This window comes from Asterias amurensis, chromosome 4, assembly GCF_032118995.1.
Source record: "Asterias amurensis chromosome 4, ASM3211899v1".
Classification (NCBI taxonomy): Eukaryota; Metazoa; Echinodermata; class Asteroidea; order Forcipulatida; family Asteriidae; genus Asterias; species Asterias amurensis.
In genome coordinates, this window is record NC_092651.1 from 4,604,868 (window position 1) to 4,619,506 (window position 14,639).

The window sequence follows — 14,639 nt, forward strand, 5'->3', positions numbered from 1 at the left end:
AAGAAAGGTTTTATGATAATAATTGTTTTGAAATATTACCAATAGTGTCCACTGCCTTTTAACTAAAACAACTATGTAGGAACTGGACACCTTTGGTAATAGACCCTATCTATGAAATATGCACATAGCACGTGCGCACTTACATTTTGGTTGGCAAAATAAGAGAACAGCGCGCTGTTTTAACGCGGCTAATGGCTGTGCGACGCAGACGCGATTGTGCAGCTGCTTAGTGATCATCTCTATGGTGTTTGCCAACCAATAGGGTCTGTAAGCATGCGTGAATGTAATTCATTGGAAGAGTCTTTAAGACAGGCCTAAATGTTTAAGACACTGGACACCTTTGGTAATTGTCAAAGACCAGTCTTCTCACATCGTGTATCCCAACATATGTATAAAACAACAAATCTGTTAATTTTTTTTATCAATTTGTCATTGAAGTTTCAAGAGAATAACGAAGAAAAAAAAAACACCCTAGTTGCACAAATTTGTGTACTTTCAGATGTCTGAAAAGGCTTCAGGCCTGAAGTCTTTCAATATTTGAGTGAGAAATTACCTCTTTCTACGTTACTTCAGAGGGAGCCGTTTCTCACAATGTTTTGTACTATCAACAGCTCTCCATTGCTTGTTACCAAGTAAGTTTTTATGCTAACAATTATTTTGAGTAATTACCATTAGTGTCCAGTGCCTTAATGACAGTGGACACTATTGGTAATTGTTAAAGACTAGTCTTCACAGTTGGTGTATCTCGACATATGCATAAAATAACAAACCTGTGAAAATTTGAGCTCAATCGGTCGTCGAATTTGCGAGATAATCATGAAAGAAAAAAACACCCTTGTCACACGAGTGCTTTCTGATGCTTGATTTCGAGACCTCAAATTCTAAATCTGAGGTCTCGAAATAAAATTCGTGGAAAATTACTTCTTTCTCAAAAACTGTCACTTCAGAGGGAGCTGTTTCTCACAATGTTTTATACCATCCATCTCTCCCCATTACTTGTAATCAAGAAAGATTTTATGATGATAAATATTTCGAGTAATTACCAATAGTGTCCAGTGCCTTTAAATAGAAGAAAGTATTTTACACTTAACAATAAGTATCACAAGAAATGAACATAAACTCACTTCTTTTTACGAGTGAATTCAGGGACGAGGTAGATTTGAGTTTCTTTCCATTCTTGCAGACAGGCGTTGGAAGAATGTGATCGATTGGATCTGCAAGAAAAATAGAAGAACCGTTCTAGATTAAAAATATATATTTTGAAATTTTGCCCCCAAAACATCGCCTGCACCAAAAAAGAGGAAACTACAAAACTTCAATGATTTTGTATTGTATTTTTCAATTTTGAATGGTAAAACTGAGATTAAAAAAGAGGATATTAGCTGATCCGAAGAAAAATTGCATGCCTGTTATGAAAAACAAAGTCTTGAATTGTCTCAGAGAGTACGTTCCTATTTGTTCAATCTCATTAAAAAATGCAAGTGCTAAGAAAGTTCAGTTTTGCGCTCCATAAATTTCCCCATAATCATGATTTAGGAACGCGAGTTCTGCAGCCAATTTTACAAAACGCTAGGATCATTTCAATCTGGATTTGGGACGAGTAACTTGTTCTAACTTAGGATGCGTCCTAACTAGTATTGTTACAGAACTTAACTCGTCCCAAGTCCAAATATTAATCATATTTTAAGAAGAGTTTGGTGAAATCAACAGCAGGGGTCAAGGGAGGAGATGTCAAAGTTCACCCACCATGAATTCTGGGCGGTTGCAGCGGGTATCCGACCATCTCGCACCAACCAACGGGATAGATGTCAGGGGATAGACAGTTCAGCCACTGGTCGTAACTATGGTCCCATCCGTCAAAGTTTACTCTCAGCAGTGGGCCAGCAATCTTGAGAATTGTACCTGTGCAGATGTAGCCAGACTCGATCAAATCTACCGCTTCAAGCTTCTGTCCGACACGGAATGAAGGGTCGATTTTCTTCTACATTACAGCAAAAAGAAAACAAGTAAGTGATCAAAACAACAATTATCAGATGATAAACCTCAAGGAAAACTGAAGCCCAGTTCATACTTACTGCGAGTGTGAATGCAAAGCGAATGTTGACGTCATAAAAATCGCAACGAATATTCGCAGCAGTTCAGCTCCGCGCAACACACTTGCGAATATCGCTGCAAAAGGCATTCGCAGGAAGTATGAACTGGGCTTGACTGAGAAAATTTGAAACGATTTGGAATTAAAAATAAAATAAAATACAGAGCGAGATTGAACTACTGACCTCTGGATTAACCAGGGCTCGAACACTTGACTGCAGGCCCGATGCCAGTGATTTTAGTGTCATGCCAGTAAACTTACGCTCGTTTTCTCCTGAAGACGAACAGAGTATACTGTTCGAAACGTCGAAACCACAATGGCTCTTTCCAGAGTCAACACTCCCTCAAAAAATAATTTTACACATGGTTGTACCCGCAAGTCTACTATTCATATTAATATTTATAGTTACTCTTATTCTCCACACCATGCAAAGCTTCCAACACCATTTGTTTAGATAGTGTTCTTCTCATTTTGATACTGGTCTTGTATCAAGTTCTCTGGTCCAGTAAAAGTTTTGAGATTTACAGTCTTGTGGATTTTCCCCCAAAATTTGAACCCTGTTAACGTGCCGGCGCTTTACCAAGTTAGATATTTAGCTCTTTGTTGGCGGTCTCCCTATTTTGTTAACATCTTTTTTCTGTGGTGCAGGTCAGAAGCCATACAGACAACAATTAGCCTTAAAGCCATTGGACACTTTCGGAACAGGCAAACAAACAAAATTCACAGATTTACAAATAACCTACAGGGTTTACAGAAGGTAATGGTGAAAGACTTCTCTTGAAATATTATTCCATGAAATGCTTTACTTTTTGAGAAAACATTAAAACAATTATCAGTTCTCGATACCGAGATTACGGATTTATTTTAAACACATGTCATGACCCGGCGAAACGTGCTTAAACAAGGGTGGGTTTCCCAGTTATTTTTCTCCTGACTCCGATTATTGATTGAGCCTAAATTTTCACAGGTTTCTTATTTTATATACAAGTTGTGATACACAAAGTGTGGACCTTTGGAAAATACTGTTTACCGATAGTGTCCAATGGCTTTAAGTAAAAGAGTTCTGTTGATTTGTAAAACTAGAAGAAAAAAATGTGTACACCATGATGTTGTAGAAATAGTAAGAAATTAAAATCTGCAACATACCTGATGGAAAAGCTCAACTGGTGCAGCTATGGAGTTGCTTGCTCTGAGGTAGTCATCCCAATCAAATTTGCCATCATAACCTGCAAAAAATAAACATTACATCTGTGTATATTAAAACAAAAAATGAGACCGGGAAACCAACATACACGCAAAATATGCTGATCAAAATAACGATAATATTAGATTTATATGGTGCATAATAATGAATACTTAGTTCCATAATATGCGCTCTACAAATGGGTGCTTAACAATTTACAATAACATATACTAATAAGATTACAAATACCACCACTAAATGCACATCGACACATCAAACAAGAATAGACCGATCCATTAGGCTCTGCCCACAACGCACGTGTGAGCAAGAACACGTGAGCCTCTCCAATGCCTTTCTGTACAATCTGCGTGCGCCAAACATACGCACGCATGTCAGACCTGGGGCCGATTTCACAAAGCAACAAAATTCATCACAACACAAATTTTCAGTATCACCATAGTGATTTGTATTGAGACATCACACTTTACTAAGCAACTACGATTGATTTGCAGTTACGATTAATTTTAGATCTTTGTGAAATCAGCCCCTTATTTGTCGGACCTTCGTTGCGTTGTGATTGGTCAATGCGCAATGGAGCAGAGCTTAATGGATCGGTCTATTGGTACACTACTGTAAGAAAAGATGTGTCTTTAAGGCTCTCTTGAAATCATAAAATGAAGATGTATTCCTTATTGTCAAGGACATAGAATTCCACAGAGCTGGAGCCAAAACCACAAAGGATCAGTCTCCATAAGTACTGCAAGGAGGTGTTGTGATGATGAAATGATGAACAAAGTGAAGGTTCTGAATTGTGCTTAGATGGATTAAATCTGACATATAAGATGGAGCAAGATTACGCTGTGCTTTAAACCACATGATAAGAATCTTAAGTACAACACATTTCTCAACCGGCAACCAGTGTGTCTGGCAGTACGACTTTCTTCAATCATGATTGTTATACCTCGGTAACATATTGTGAAGTTTGATTGGTCAAGAACCAATCACGTGCCGTGCAACAAATACGCATGTTACATGGCTCGGGGGTCGGGTAACATGAAAAGTGATGTACACCGGTGTACATCACCTTGATCGTTCCCAGTGTTGGTTGATTTCCAGCGCTGTGTACGAAACACCCGCGGGTTCGAGAAAACAGTCAGGAATTATTTCTTGTTCATCTGCTTAATATTAAAGGAACACGTTGCCTTGGATCGGTCGAGTTGGTCTTTGAAAAGCGTTCTATAACCGTTTGTGATAAAATCGGTATGGTTAGAAAGATGTTGTAAAAGTAGAATACAATGGTCTACACAAATATGCCTCGAAACTGCGTGGTTTTCGTGTTACCTCGTCGACAAACACGGTCGGCCATTTATTTATGGGGGTCAAAAACTTGACCCCCATAAATGGCCGACCGTGTTAGTCCGCGACGTAAAATGAAAACCGTACAATGTTCAGTGCTACTTGTGTGGATCATTGTATTCTACTTTTAAAACATCTTTCTAACCATATGCATTTCATAACAAACGGTTTCAAACGCTTTTCATAGACCAACTCGTCCGATCCAAGGCAACGTGTTCCTTTAAACAATGAATACTCCGTCGTAATAATGGTTGAAGATAACAACAGAACTTCGAGAAGAGGAATATACATGTTACCAAGGTATAACAAAACAATTGTTGCACGCTGTGATTGGGGTCATGGGTTTTGTACACCCTCATGGGAAAATGGCAACCCTTGGTTTCGCCTCGGGTGTACAAAACGCCATGAACCCGGTCACAGTGTGCAACAATAGACCAATCCACTAAGCTCCGCCCCATTGCATATTGACCAATTACAACGCAACAAAGGTCCGACAAATAAGGTCCGACATGCGTGCGCGTATCTTGGTGCGCGCGACAGAGTTGTGCAGAAAGGCATTGGAGAGCCCCATGTGTTCTTGCTCACACGTGCGTCGTGGGCGGAGCCTACTGGATCGGTCTATTGTATATGCTACACAAGAAAAGAAGAAGAACCCTGGGTTCCTGTTCGATGAAAGGATGATTACTTACCTCGTGGAGGGATCAGCTCAATCTGGTGGTATTCACAGAAGCCGATCGGCAGTAGTGATGTCGACGTTGCATGGTAGCAGAACCAACTAGCGACATCATGTAGACATCCATCAATAGCTATCATAAGGTAGCCATCACCAAGGGTTTGTACCACAGTAGCTACACAGATACTACCGAGCTTTAAGGGGTCGATGGCTTCTAGCTTCATACCTACACAGAAGTTCTGCTCATCGGGAATGGGTTTCGGCTGATTAAAAAGAGAGAAAAAAATAATAAATGGCAATTTAGTTACTTCTACCCGGTGTGGCGGTTTCAGTCTTCCGCCGTGTTCAGTTTTCCGGGTGACGTAGTCGGACATATCAGCACGTTGTTCGAACGGTTTTAGCTTTCCAGCGTGTTCAGTTTTCCGGATGACTTGTCAGAACACCGCCGCGAGTACGCGAGTACTGTTGTTCTCTCAGCAGTGACCCCACATTGTTGATATTACGATTCTTTTCTGTGTAGTCACATAATCTCTTGCCCCATCTTTCTGGGTACAACTTTAGGCAGGTCACACACTGCTTGCATAAAAAACAACTCATACGATCCACGCGTTTGCCGCTAGTTGTACTCGACTCATGGACGCCGCCATGACAGCTACCGGAGGGTAACGGATGACTCAATACAGCACTAAAAATGGACTACTTTCGCTTGCTGTGCGCAGGCATCGCATGACGTAATGCTACCGTATTTGGTCATTCAGAAAACTGAACACAGCGGAAAGTTGAAACCGCCACACCGGCTCCAATCTTCCACATCTCTCACCTTCAACTGATGCCTGATCCTGATGTGAAAACATGCTACGGTGACAAAGCTTTCTCCAATTAGAAATTTAGGAAATTCAATACATTCAATACATTCAATCTGAGCAGAAGACTCACCAAATGAAAGATTTCCCATGGTGCATCGCGGGAGCCTCCTTTCTTTTTTCTTCCTTTGTCCAAAGCTTCAGCCTTATACGCTATAACATGAAAACAAGTCAAGACATTTCAAACTAGTAAAAAGGGTACACAGTTCTTATAGTGCACTTAGGGTTAAAAAGTGACTGAAGAAAATGTTGATTTTTGTACCAACACTATTCAAGATAGAATTTGAATTACATGCAAACCCCCTTTACTACGAGCACAGATATAAGAAATATATAAAGAAGTTAAAAGAGTGTCTATTCTTTGCATTGTTTTTTCTCATAGATACATATATATGTATGTACACAATTTCAAGGGGGGGGTCTCCACATACAACAAGCTTGCTTTTAAGAGACCTCCCCACCTTAATCTATTAAGGTTTATTTCTCCTGTAATGTTATATTTTGTCATTTTAAATGATTTGAGTGGAAATAAATTGAACTATGAACTACCCATCTTAAACAGATGTATAATGCCTGCCGTAACTTATCTAACTTTCCAAAGGTAAAACAAAAAACACTGCGTCTAATCTAACGGTGTGAAAAGGCAGTGATTTGTTTATAGTTCCCCATCCTAAATAACATAAAGTGTTGGTGGGCATTAACCCCCTCTCTCCCAGCGTGTAACAGAGTCATGGCCATGCGTTAAAGAACCTTGCCTTCGGCTTAGTCCTTTATAACACGACCATGACCATCCCTGTTCTAAACAACCTCATTCCCTACTGTTTTATTCCCTTAGTAGTCCATACCTGCTGTAGCTATGAGGGGATGATGTACTCTCTGTGACCATCCCACAGGATGTATTAATTGTGATGTATGGTGGAACCAGAAATCCTTGCTTGGATCTTTACAGTTCTCATATTGCACGTAGACTCGGTCCGCTATGACCTTCTTGACTGTTGCTACGCAGGTGCTGGACACCTGTCGTTTGTAGATTACTTCGAGCTGCATATCTTTCTTGAAGGGGCACTTTAGGCTCTCCTCCAACTGTAGAACAAGAAACATCCAAAATAAATAACGCTGCAATGCATACAAATTTCTTACAGAGACAAATTCAAACCTTGCCTAAGGAATTTGACATCGAATTCAAAGAACTGAATAGATGCTAGCTAAGCACAGTGTTGTCCAGAAGCGCATGATGCTGCTGTTAGGGCAACGCGCTTTGCGATCACGCTGTGCGCTTGCTCAGTCCTTTGTGAAACCAGCTACTCATATCTTTTCACCTGCTACTTCAAAAACTGTGGACAACCCTGATGTATGCATCGGGGATAAAGAGTGTTTTCACCCTTTGTTTTTATTACCTTTAGCCAGGCTAGCCATAAGGCTAGCCTGGTCTCGTGGTAAGGTATTTGCTGTACCAATGCAAAGGCCGTGGGTTTGAATCCCACCCAAGTGAATTGCCAACGCTTGTTTTTTTCATAGAGCTCTAGAATACATTTTTTTTTATACAGTGCTTAATACACATCAGTGTATATTATTATTATATATAGGTTTATTATTATTATTATTTTTATTTAAGGGTCTATGTACTTTTTCCTAACACAAAACACAATGTCCACAGATTTACATTAAACTTTAGCAGTTTGAAGATTATGATAGTAGACAGCTTCCCTTGAAATTTTACTTACTGAGGTGCTGTAGTTTTTGAGGAATGAGTAAGACAAATAATTTTCGTCTCAGTTTTAGCATGTAAAAACGTATTAACCAGTTATGCTATGGTTTTGGTATAATGTCATAACTGGTTAATGGGATTTTACATGCTAAAATAATTTTCGTCTTCCCGAGACGAAAATTATTTTGAAACTGGTTTTACTCATTTTTGCAAAAACTACACAACCTCAGTTAGTAATATTTTAAGGGAAGCTTTCCAGTTTCATTACCTTCAAACCCTGTAAGTTTAATGTAAATCTGTGGACATTTTGAAAAAGTACCCGAATCCTTTAAACACAAAATTATAAAGTCAAGGAATGTTGAGCTGCAAGTTTTACCTTCTCTTTGGAAACGCTGAATGTTGGACTTCCAGAGTGAGCAACTCTCGTTGTATGCTCTCGCCAGTTGCTGCCAAGTTTTGCTAGAACATCTGCAATAAACAAAGTACATACCAATGATGACAACAAGTAGGATTTGAAACTTTTCCAGCCATTGCTCTCGACCAATAAGAATGAAGAAACTGTCCTTGTAAGCACAGGTACAAGCTTGCGGGTCACGCCCATGTTTCATCACTTTTTACTGGTGTTATATCATCCGTTCAAACACCCCCAGGTGATGCCCTCTCGACCAATCCTAATGGATAAATCGTCTTAGGTATTTATGAATGGCAGTTTAAGGCTGTTGAAAACTTCCATTTGGAACAGGTGAAAAACAGCACACATGAAAAATCAGAAGTACAATTTTGACTTGAGATATTGTTGTGAAAAACAGCACACATGAAAAATCAGAAGTACAATTTTGACTTGAGATATTGTTGAATATTTACCTGCTGGTGGTTTTAATTGCTTGCCAGCCTTCTCTGCACCATTGACTGGATAACATTCAGCAGTACACAGATGCATCCAGAAGTCAAGGGTGCTGTCCATACCATTCCCTTCAAATCGCAATTTAGCTTTATACCCTACAGAGAGAGCAAATACAAAATTACAGATCAGTAAATCAAGGCATGGTAGTTCATCTCTGCGAGAGCAAGGCCTGAAAAACTCCTTCAAATCTTACGAACTAGGTCCACACTTGCTCTTATAATAAACAAATTTATGTATTAAAAGAGATCAACTGTTGGTTGCAGACGTCGATCTTGTCATGAGCCGAGCCAATGTTAATGCTATGTTAGATTTCGCCTGTCTGAAACCAAAATTTATATGGGTCGAACTACAGTCGATCATAGTCTATTTAGTTCGGTGCGCTCTGGTGTGCCTGTCTGAAACGGGTGTAATCTAATTTAAGTAATACAAATAATATAAACTGAATTGGGGGCAAGTTCTATTAAAGTTTGTGTCAATTACCTGCAACTTTGATGACTCTAGCGATCCAGAAGCAGTCTTTAGTGTCCCCTGGGTCTCTATTGTGGACCTCTATTAGAGCACCAATAAGGTTTGCCTTCCACTCCTTGGCAAGGGGAGCCTAATAGAAAATACACAAACACTCTTCAAAAACTTTGGAAAATGAAAATGAACAGTTACCTTTGTCCCCAGGTTTAGATAATGCATTATATTTGTTGGATTTCAAAAAGGTAAATATATGACACTGCTCTAGAATTGCAAAGGTAGTGGGTTTGAATCCCAGCCATGTAAAAATGCCTGTGATTTTTTTCACAGGACTCAGGAAAGTACTGAGTATACAGTGCTACACATCGGTGTATATGGGTAAAAACCAAATATTAATAAATATATTAATATACCTGGGGCGGATTGCACAAAGCGGTCTTAAACCAGTCTATGCGTATAGCCGGCTAACTTGAGATGCGCTTAGACAGCCTTTAATTATAGACCGATTGCAATAGCGCGGTCTATAATTTTTGCCAGTCTTAAATCTTAAGCCTGCTCCGAGCTGGCTATAATCGGTCTATGTTTTGGTTTTTTAGAGATGGCGCTGCATTTGTTAGGTGTAGATAATTTGATACAAAGAGCTCTAGGATTAGATTTTATTTTAGAAATAGATTACACCCATGGGAGGCATTATGATGATGATCAAGGTGATTGTATCGTAAATGTATGTTCCCAAAAGTAAAAATGATACAACTCACAGATTTGATATCCGATGATTTAAACCAAAGCAATAAGAACAATACGGAACCGCCAGTGCCTGCAGAGTGCTAAGTATTATGGGACATTTGTTCGTATTTCATTACTTTTCACCGACTTATCTATAAGACCGGCTTATTGCAACAGGGTTAATGACTGACTAAGCTAAGACCGTCTAAGGCAGACAGCCGGCTTTAACTGACTGGTCTTAGACTGCTGACTAAGACCGTGTTATTGCAATCCGCCCCAGGTATTCGTGATTGACTTTTTGAAGCCAAGCAGACGTCCAAGAATGCTGTAGTATTTACCCCTACTCATCTGGGCCCATTTTAATGCCTCTGCTTACCGTAAGCAAAGAATCGGCGCTTGTGGAAGCAGGGAATTCTGCACTTACATTAAGCGTGTTTCAGGGGTAAGCAGAGATTTTCTGCTTGTGCGCATGCGTACTCCATGTTATTAGGCATTTTTCACTTACAAAGCTAGCCCAGAAATTTTGATGCTTGCCCTGCAAGTGGAGAATGGTGATCGTAAGCGCAGAATACCGCAGAGCCATGAAATTTGGCACAGGCTTTAAACTTTCCTGAAACAATCTCAACTCCTTTGGATTATGCAGCATCGGCAACCAAAAGGGTGTACAGGTTGCTAAGATTCACATCAACAATCTCTACCCTCACAGGTAGCCATTTATTCCTTGGTGCCTAGAAGCACAATTAAGTATTTTAATTGTGGCTTAGGTAAAAGAGAGCTACTTGATACTTACATGATGGAAACATTTCACAGGCGCAGCTTCTGCATTGAGACTCTCCAGATATGAAGGCCAGTCAAAGTGCTTGATGCTCTCCCCGTTGCCAGCAGAGCCGTTAGCGCAGACGCCTAAGCGTTTACTTTCTCCCTCTGGAGGGGGTTGTGATGATGGGAAGAGGGGTCTTGGTTTGTGTTTCTCAAACAACGTTGGAACCTGTGGATTATTAAAAGATTATATTTGAAATACCATTATAATGACGATGACTAAAGCGTGGCCGAGCGGTTAAGAGCACTGAATTCAAACTCTGGTGTTTCTGATCAGCAGAGTGTGGGTTCGAATCCCCAGCCGTGACACTTGTGTCCTTAAGCAAGACACTTAACCATTGCTTCGTCCTTCAGATGGGACGTAAAGCCGTTGGTCCCATGTCTTGTGTAATGCACAGAACCCAGTGCACTTATCGAAAAGATGGGGTTCTCCCCGGTGTTCCTGGCTATGACTGCTGTATGTGCCATAGCACCTTTTTAACCCTTATAAGGTGCTACATAATTGGGTCTTAGAATTCATCACTGCGATAACATCATTCTGAAAGTTTGTATATACTCAGTGCATTGAGTACCTTGTTTGGTAGATACGTGCGCTATATAAGACTTCGATACTATTATTTTATCAAAGCAAGCTAGTCATAACGTTACGACCAATTCAGAACTCACTCCGTGGTAGTGGAGTTTATAACAAGGAGTCCCCTCGATACACTTAAGACACTTAAGACAGTTCTTTCCAGTAAGCTTGGGCGGTTCCAGAAATTTGGGGCTCGGTTCCGGTTCCGAAAAAAAGCTCGGTTCTGAGACATACCCGGTTCCAATTCAATAAAAAACATAAGCTGCCCGTCCAGAGCTCACACACACACACAAATGAGCCGATCTATTTGAACTGAAAATAACCAAGTTAATCAGACATCGGTTCCGAGCTCACACACACACAATTGGAGCCGATCTATTTTTAACGAAAATACCAGAATACCCACCCCAATGATCAGACATCGTGCCACCGAGCACCTATTTTCCCTGCTCTGTCCTTACTCTATGATTTAAACAAGTCTTTGATTTAGCCGGCAGTATGATCGTTGTGTAGCATATGTCCGTAGTGTAGTACATCCGTAGTGCAGTACATTCGTAGTGCATGCAGTGTGTCGTCTCTGTACATACAAGTGTACTATGCCTGTACATGCCTGTACATACATACCTACAGCACTGTGTGTTTTGTGCACGGGGCTAGCTTTTATGAATATGGATATATCGGCAGCCAATCACAACGTGCTGTCTATACATGTTCATGTATATGCATGACATGTACATGCATACATGTGGTGGTTGTAGAAGATGCCTATGTGTGTGCACTGTGTATGCAGCAGCCACATGTGATAGTTGATACTCATGTCGGCTTGAAGCCTTTGCACACTGTATCTGCGGTCACCGCTTTCAACATCAAGCCTCATTTTCTAGAGCCGGTGCGTCGCAGGATCGGCTCCACAGAGCCTTTTATAATTGGGACTCGGTCTTTTAAAATCGGAACCGACAAAAGCGGGTACCCGGTTCCACAGAAGAGTGGAACCGCAAGTCCGGTTTTCAACTTGGAACCGGGTAGAACCGGGTAACCGAAGGGACCGCCCAAGCTTACTTTCCAGAACTGAGAAGTCTCCCGAACTTTGAAAATCTACTCCGTGGTAGTAGAATATATTAAAGCAAGACATGTTCTCAAAAGAACATAATCTATCTAGCAAGTAGATACACACATGGTGTAATATAGACTGTGCAAGTCTCGCGCGCACCGGAGCGAGAAAACACGACAACTGAAGAACTTTATTTTTTTATGAATCAAATCTTTGCTTTAATTTATTCTAAATGCCGAATCTAAACAACAAAAATACCCATTAGAGCTTGTTTAAATTAGTTTTAGCTTTTGAAACAAATACACAATTATCGGCTAAAGTCTATGCATAGACAAAAGTAAAACTCTGGGACAAGGATGTTTGTTTGATCTTAAATTTTTTGAAACCCCTTTTGTAAATCTACGCCCGAATGTGAAACTACTCAAAGCTGGTTTATACGCGGACGCACGATGGTCGCAAGGGCGTTAGATGAACGCGTGACGCAGTTTAAAGAGGAAGCCGACGCCTAAACGACCAATGAAAAGGCTTTTCACCCTGCGCGACCAAAACAAGCGTCTGCGTAAGTTTCGTGATCGGAGATGGGCACAAATTCTTAGTTTTTTAAAAGTAACCTGACCTAAGGTCAAGTTTAAATATCGGTTTGTCTTCGTTATTTTGTTGACTTTATTTTTACTTTTTTATATGATGTTAATTAGTATTACATTTTTAACAATATATGTCATTTTTATGGTCATAAACTACATTAAACTAAAGTAATGGACGAAACAAAATCTCCCCAACGTAAAACTCCATAAGGCTGGGACCACAATGGTCCCGGAAGTTCAAATCCGCGCGAGACTTGCACAGTCTATTGCAAACCAATTTTAATGAAAGTTGTACTGCAAATTACCAAGAGAGAAAGTCGGAAGGAAACTTAAGCCTTGATGATCAGGCACAAAGCAAAGTACTTCCTTTTTAATGTCTTGTCATTGTAGTTGTCCTAAACCTAAACTAAGCCTTTATTGGGCCATTTTATAGCCTTCTACAGTATGGGCAGTAAGCCTGTGCTACTAGTTTTGTGGTCGCAACTATTGATTGCTTAATCAAATCACGACTACAGTTTTTCAACGGCTGGCATAACTACTACAACAGTCACAACTTCCTGCATGGTGAACCAATGGGGAAACTTTAGACTATCTGCCAATCACCAAGAGAGGGCGTTCTTCACCAGGTAATGTCAACAACTTAGGAATATGAGAAGCATGAGTGACGGTCACTGACAGCAAATACCTTGTGTTTTGCGTGTTTTTGATTTTGTATTTTAGATTTAGCCAAACTGTATTTTGTTTTTCATAACAAATTGCCAGCATTAAACCAAACTGTTTTGGAACAGGGCGTACTGGACACGAGTTCCCCAAGGATAACAAGCGGTGTGCATGAGTTTTTGGGAGTGTTTCTTCTAGGGTAATTAGCAAAAATTCCAAAATGCTGACATACCAAAAATTGAGAAGAAATCTGAAGTTTAGTTGTATGACAATGTATATGATTCAATTTTCAAGAGGCTGAGAGACTTCTAAATATTTTTAAAGTATTTTTGAATTTTTAGCATTTACCATTGTTTGCTATAGGAGTTGTGCACCCTTACCTGGTAGGTCTGCTGCCCTCTAGTGGCAGAGCTTTCAAAAAGTCTCCCATTGTTCTACGACTATTCCCGACAACATAAGTTACTTGCGAAACAATCAGACCATCCTTCAAATCCTTTCAGCGTAATTTGACTATATTGCGCATGCAGCAAACAATATGCATCTGGGGAATATAACATTAGTTGCGACTTCAATTTCACTAATTTTGCCCAGGCTTACTGGTCAGTCATAATTTAAATTGAGGGAATGAATAAAAACTACACCTACTTTGAGTTTCCTAATGGCTTTGATATCTTCTGGTGTCTTCTCCGACAGTTCACCCCTCTCCCGTTTATACACAGCAAACTTCTTGGTGCAATACACACTGCAGAATGGGAAGCGGCCACAGTAGGACATAAAGCGGATTGTCCGCCACAGGTTACAGTAGGCACAGGGACCTGTCAAGATTAATCAAACAATGAGATAAATATTCAGACTTTGTAACAAATGAACAGACTGTATTGATCTTCAGTAATTATCATTTATCAATCCAGGGTCCAATTTCAGAGAGCTGCTTTGTAAACATATAATATTGCTTAACAATTTTCTGCTAAGCTGAAACGAGCA

At 40.1% G+C, this 14,639-nt stretch overlaps 1 protein-coding gene across 1 annotated transcript in view; it reads right to left on the reverse strand.

Moving 5' to 3' along the window:
* LOC139935890 (uncharacterized) overlaps window positions 1-14,639 on the reverse strand; it is a 30,920-nt gene that overhangs the window by 10,483 nt on the left and 5,798 nt on the right. Inside the window, exons 5-15 of the mRNA XM_071930506.1 lie at window positions 14,301-14,470; window positions 10,758-10,955; window positions 9,260-9,377; window positions 8,740-8,874; window positions 8,252-8,343; window positions 7,013-7,250; window positions 6,241-6,320; window positions 5,321-5,567; window positions 3,239-3,318; window positions 1,747-1,981; window positions 1,125-1,214 (exon numbers count right to left, since the gene is read on the reverse strand). Coding sequence (XP_071786607.1) covers window positions 1,125-1,214; window positions 1,747-1,981; window positions 3,239-3,318; window positions 5,321-5,567; window positions 6,241-6,320; window positions 7,013-7,250; window positions 8,252-8,343; window positions 8,740-8,874; window positions 9,260-9,377; window positions 10,758-10,955; window positions 14,301-14,470 — 1,683 coding nt within the window. The remainder of the gene's footprint in view (window positions 1-1,124; window positions 1,215-1,746; window positions 1,982-3,238; window positions 3,319-5,320; window positions 5,568-6,240; window positions 6,321-7,012; window positions 7,251-8,251; window positions 8,344-8,739; window positions 8,875-9,259; window positions 9,378-10,757; window positions 10,956-14,300; window positions 14,471-14,639) is intronic.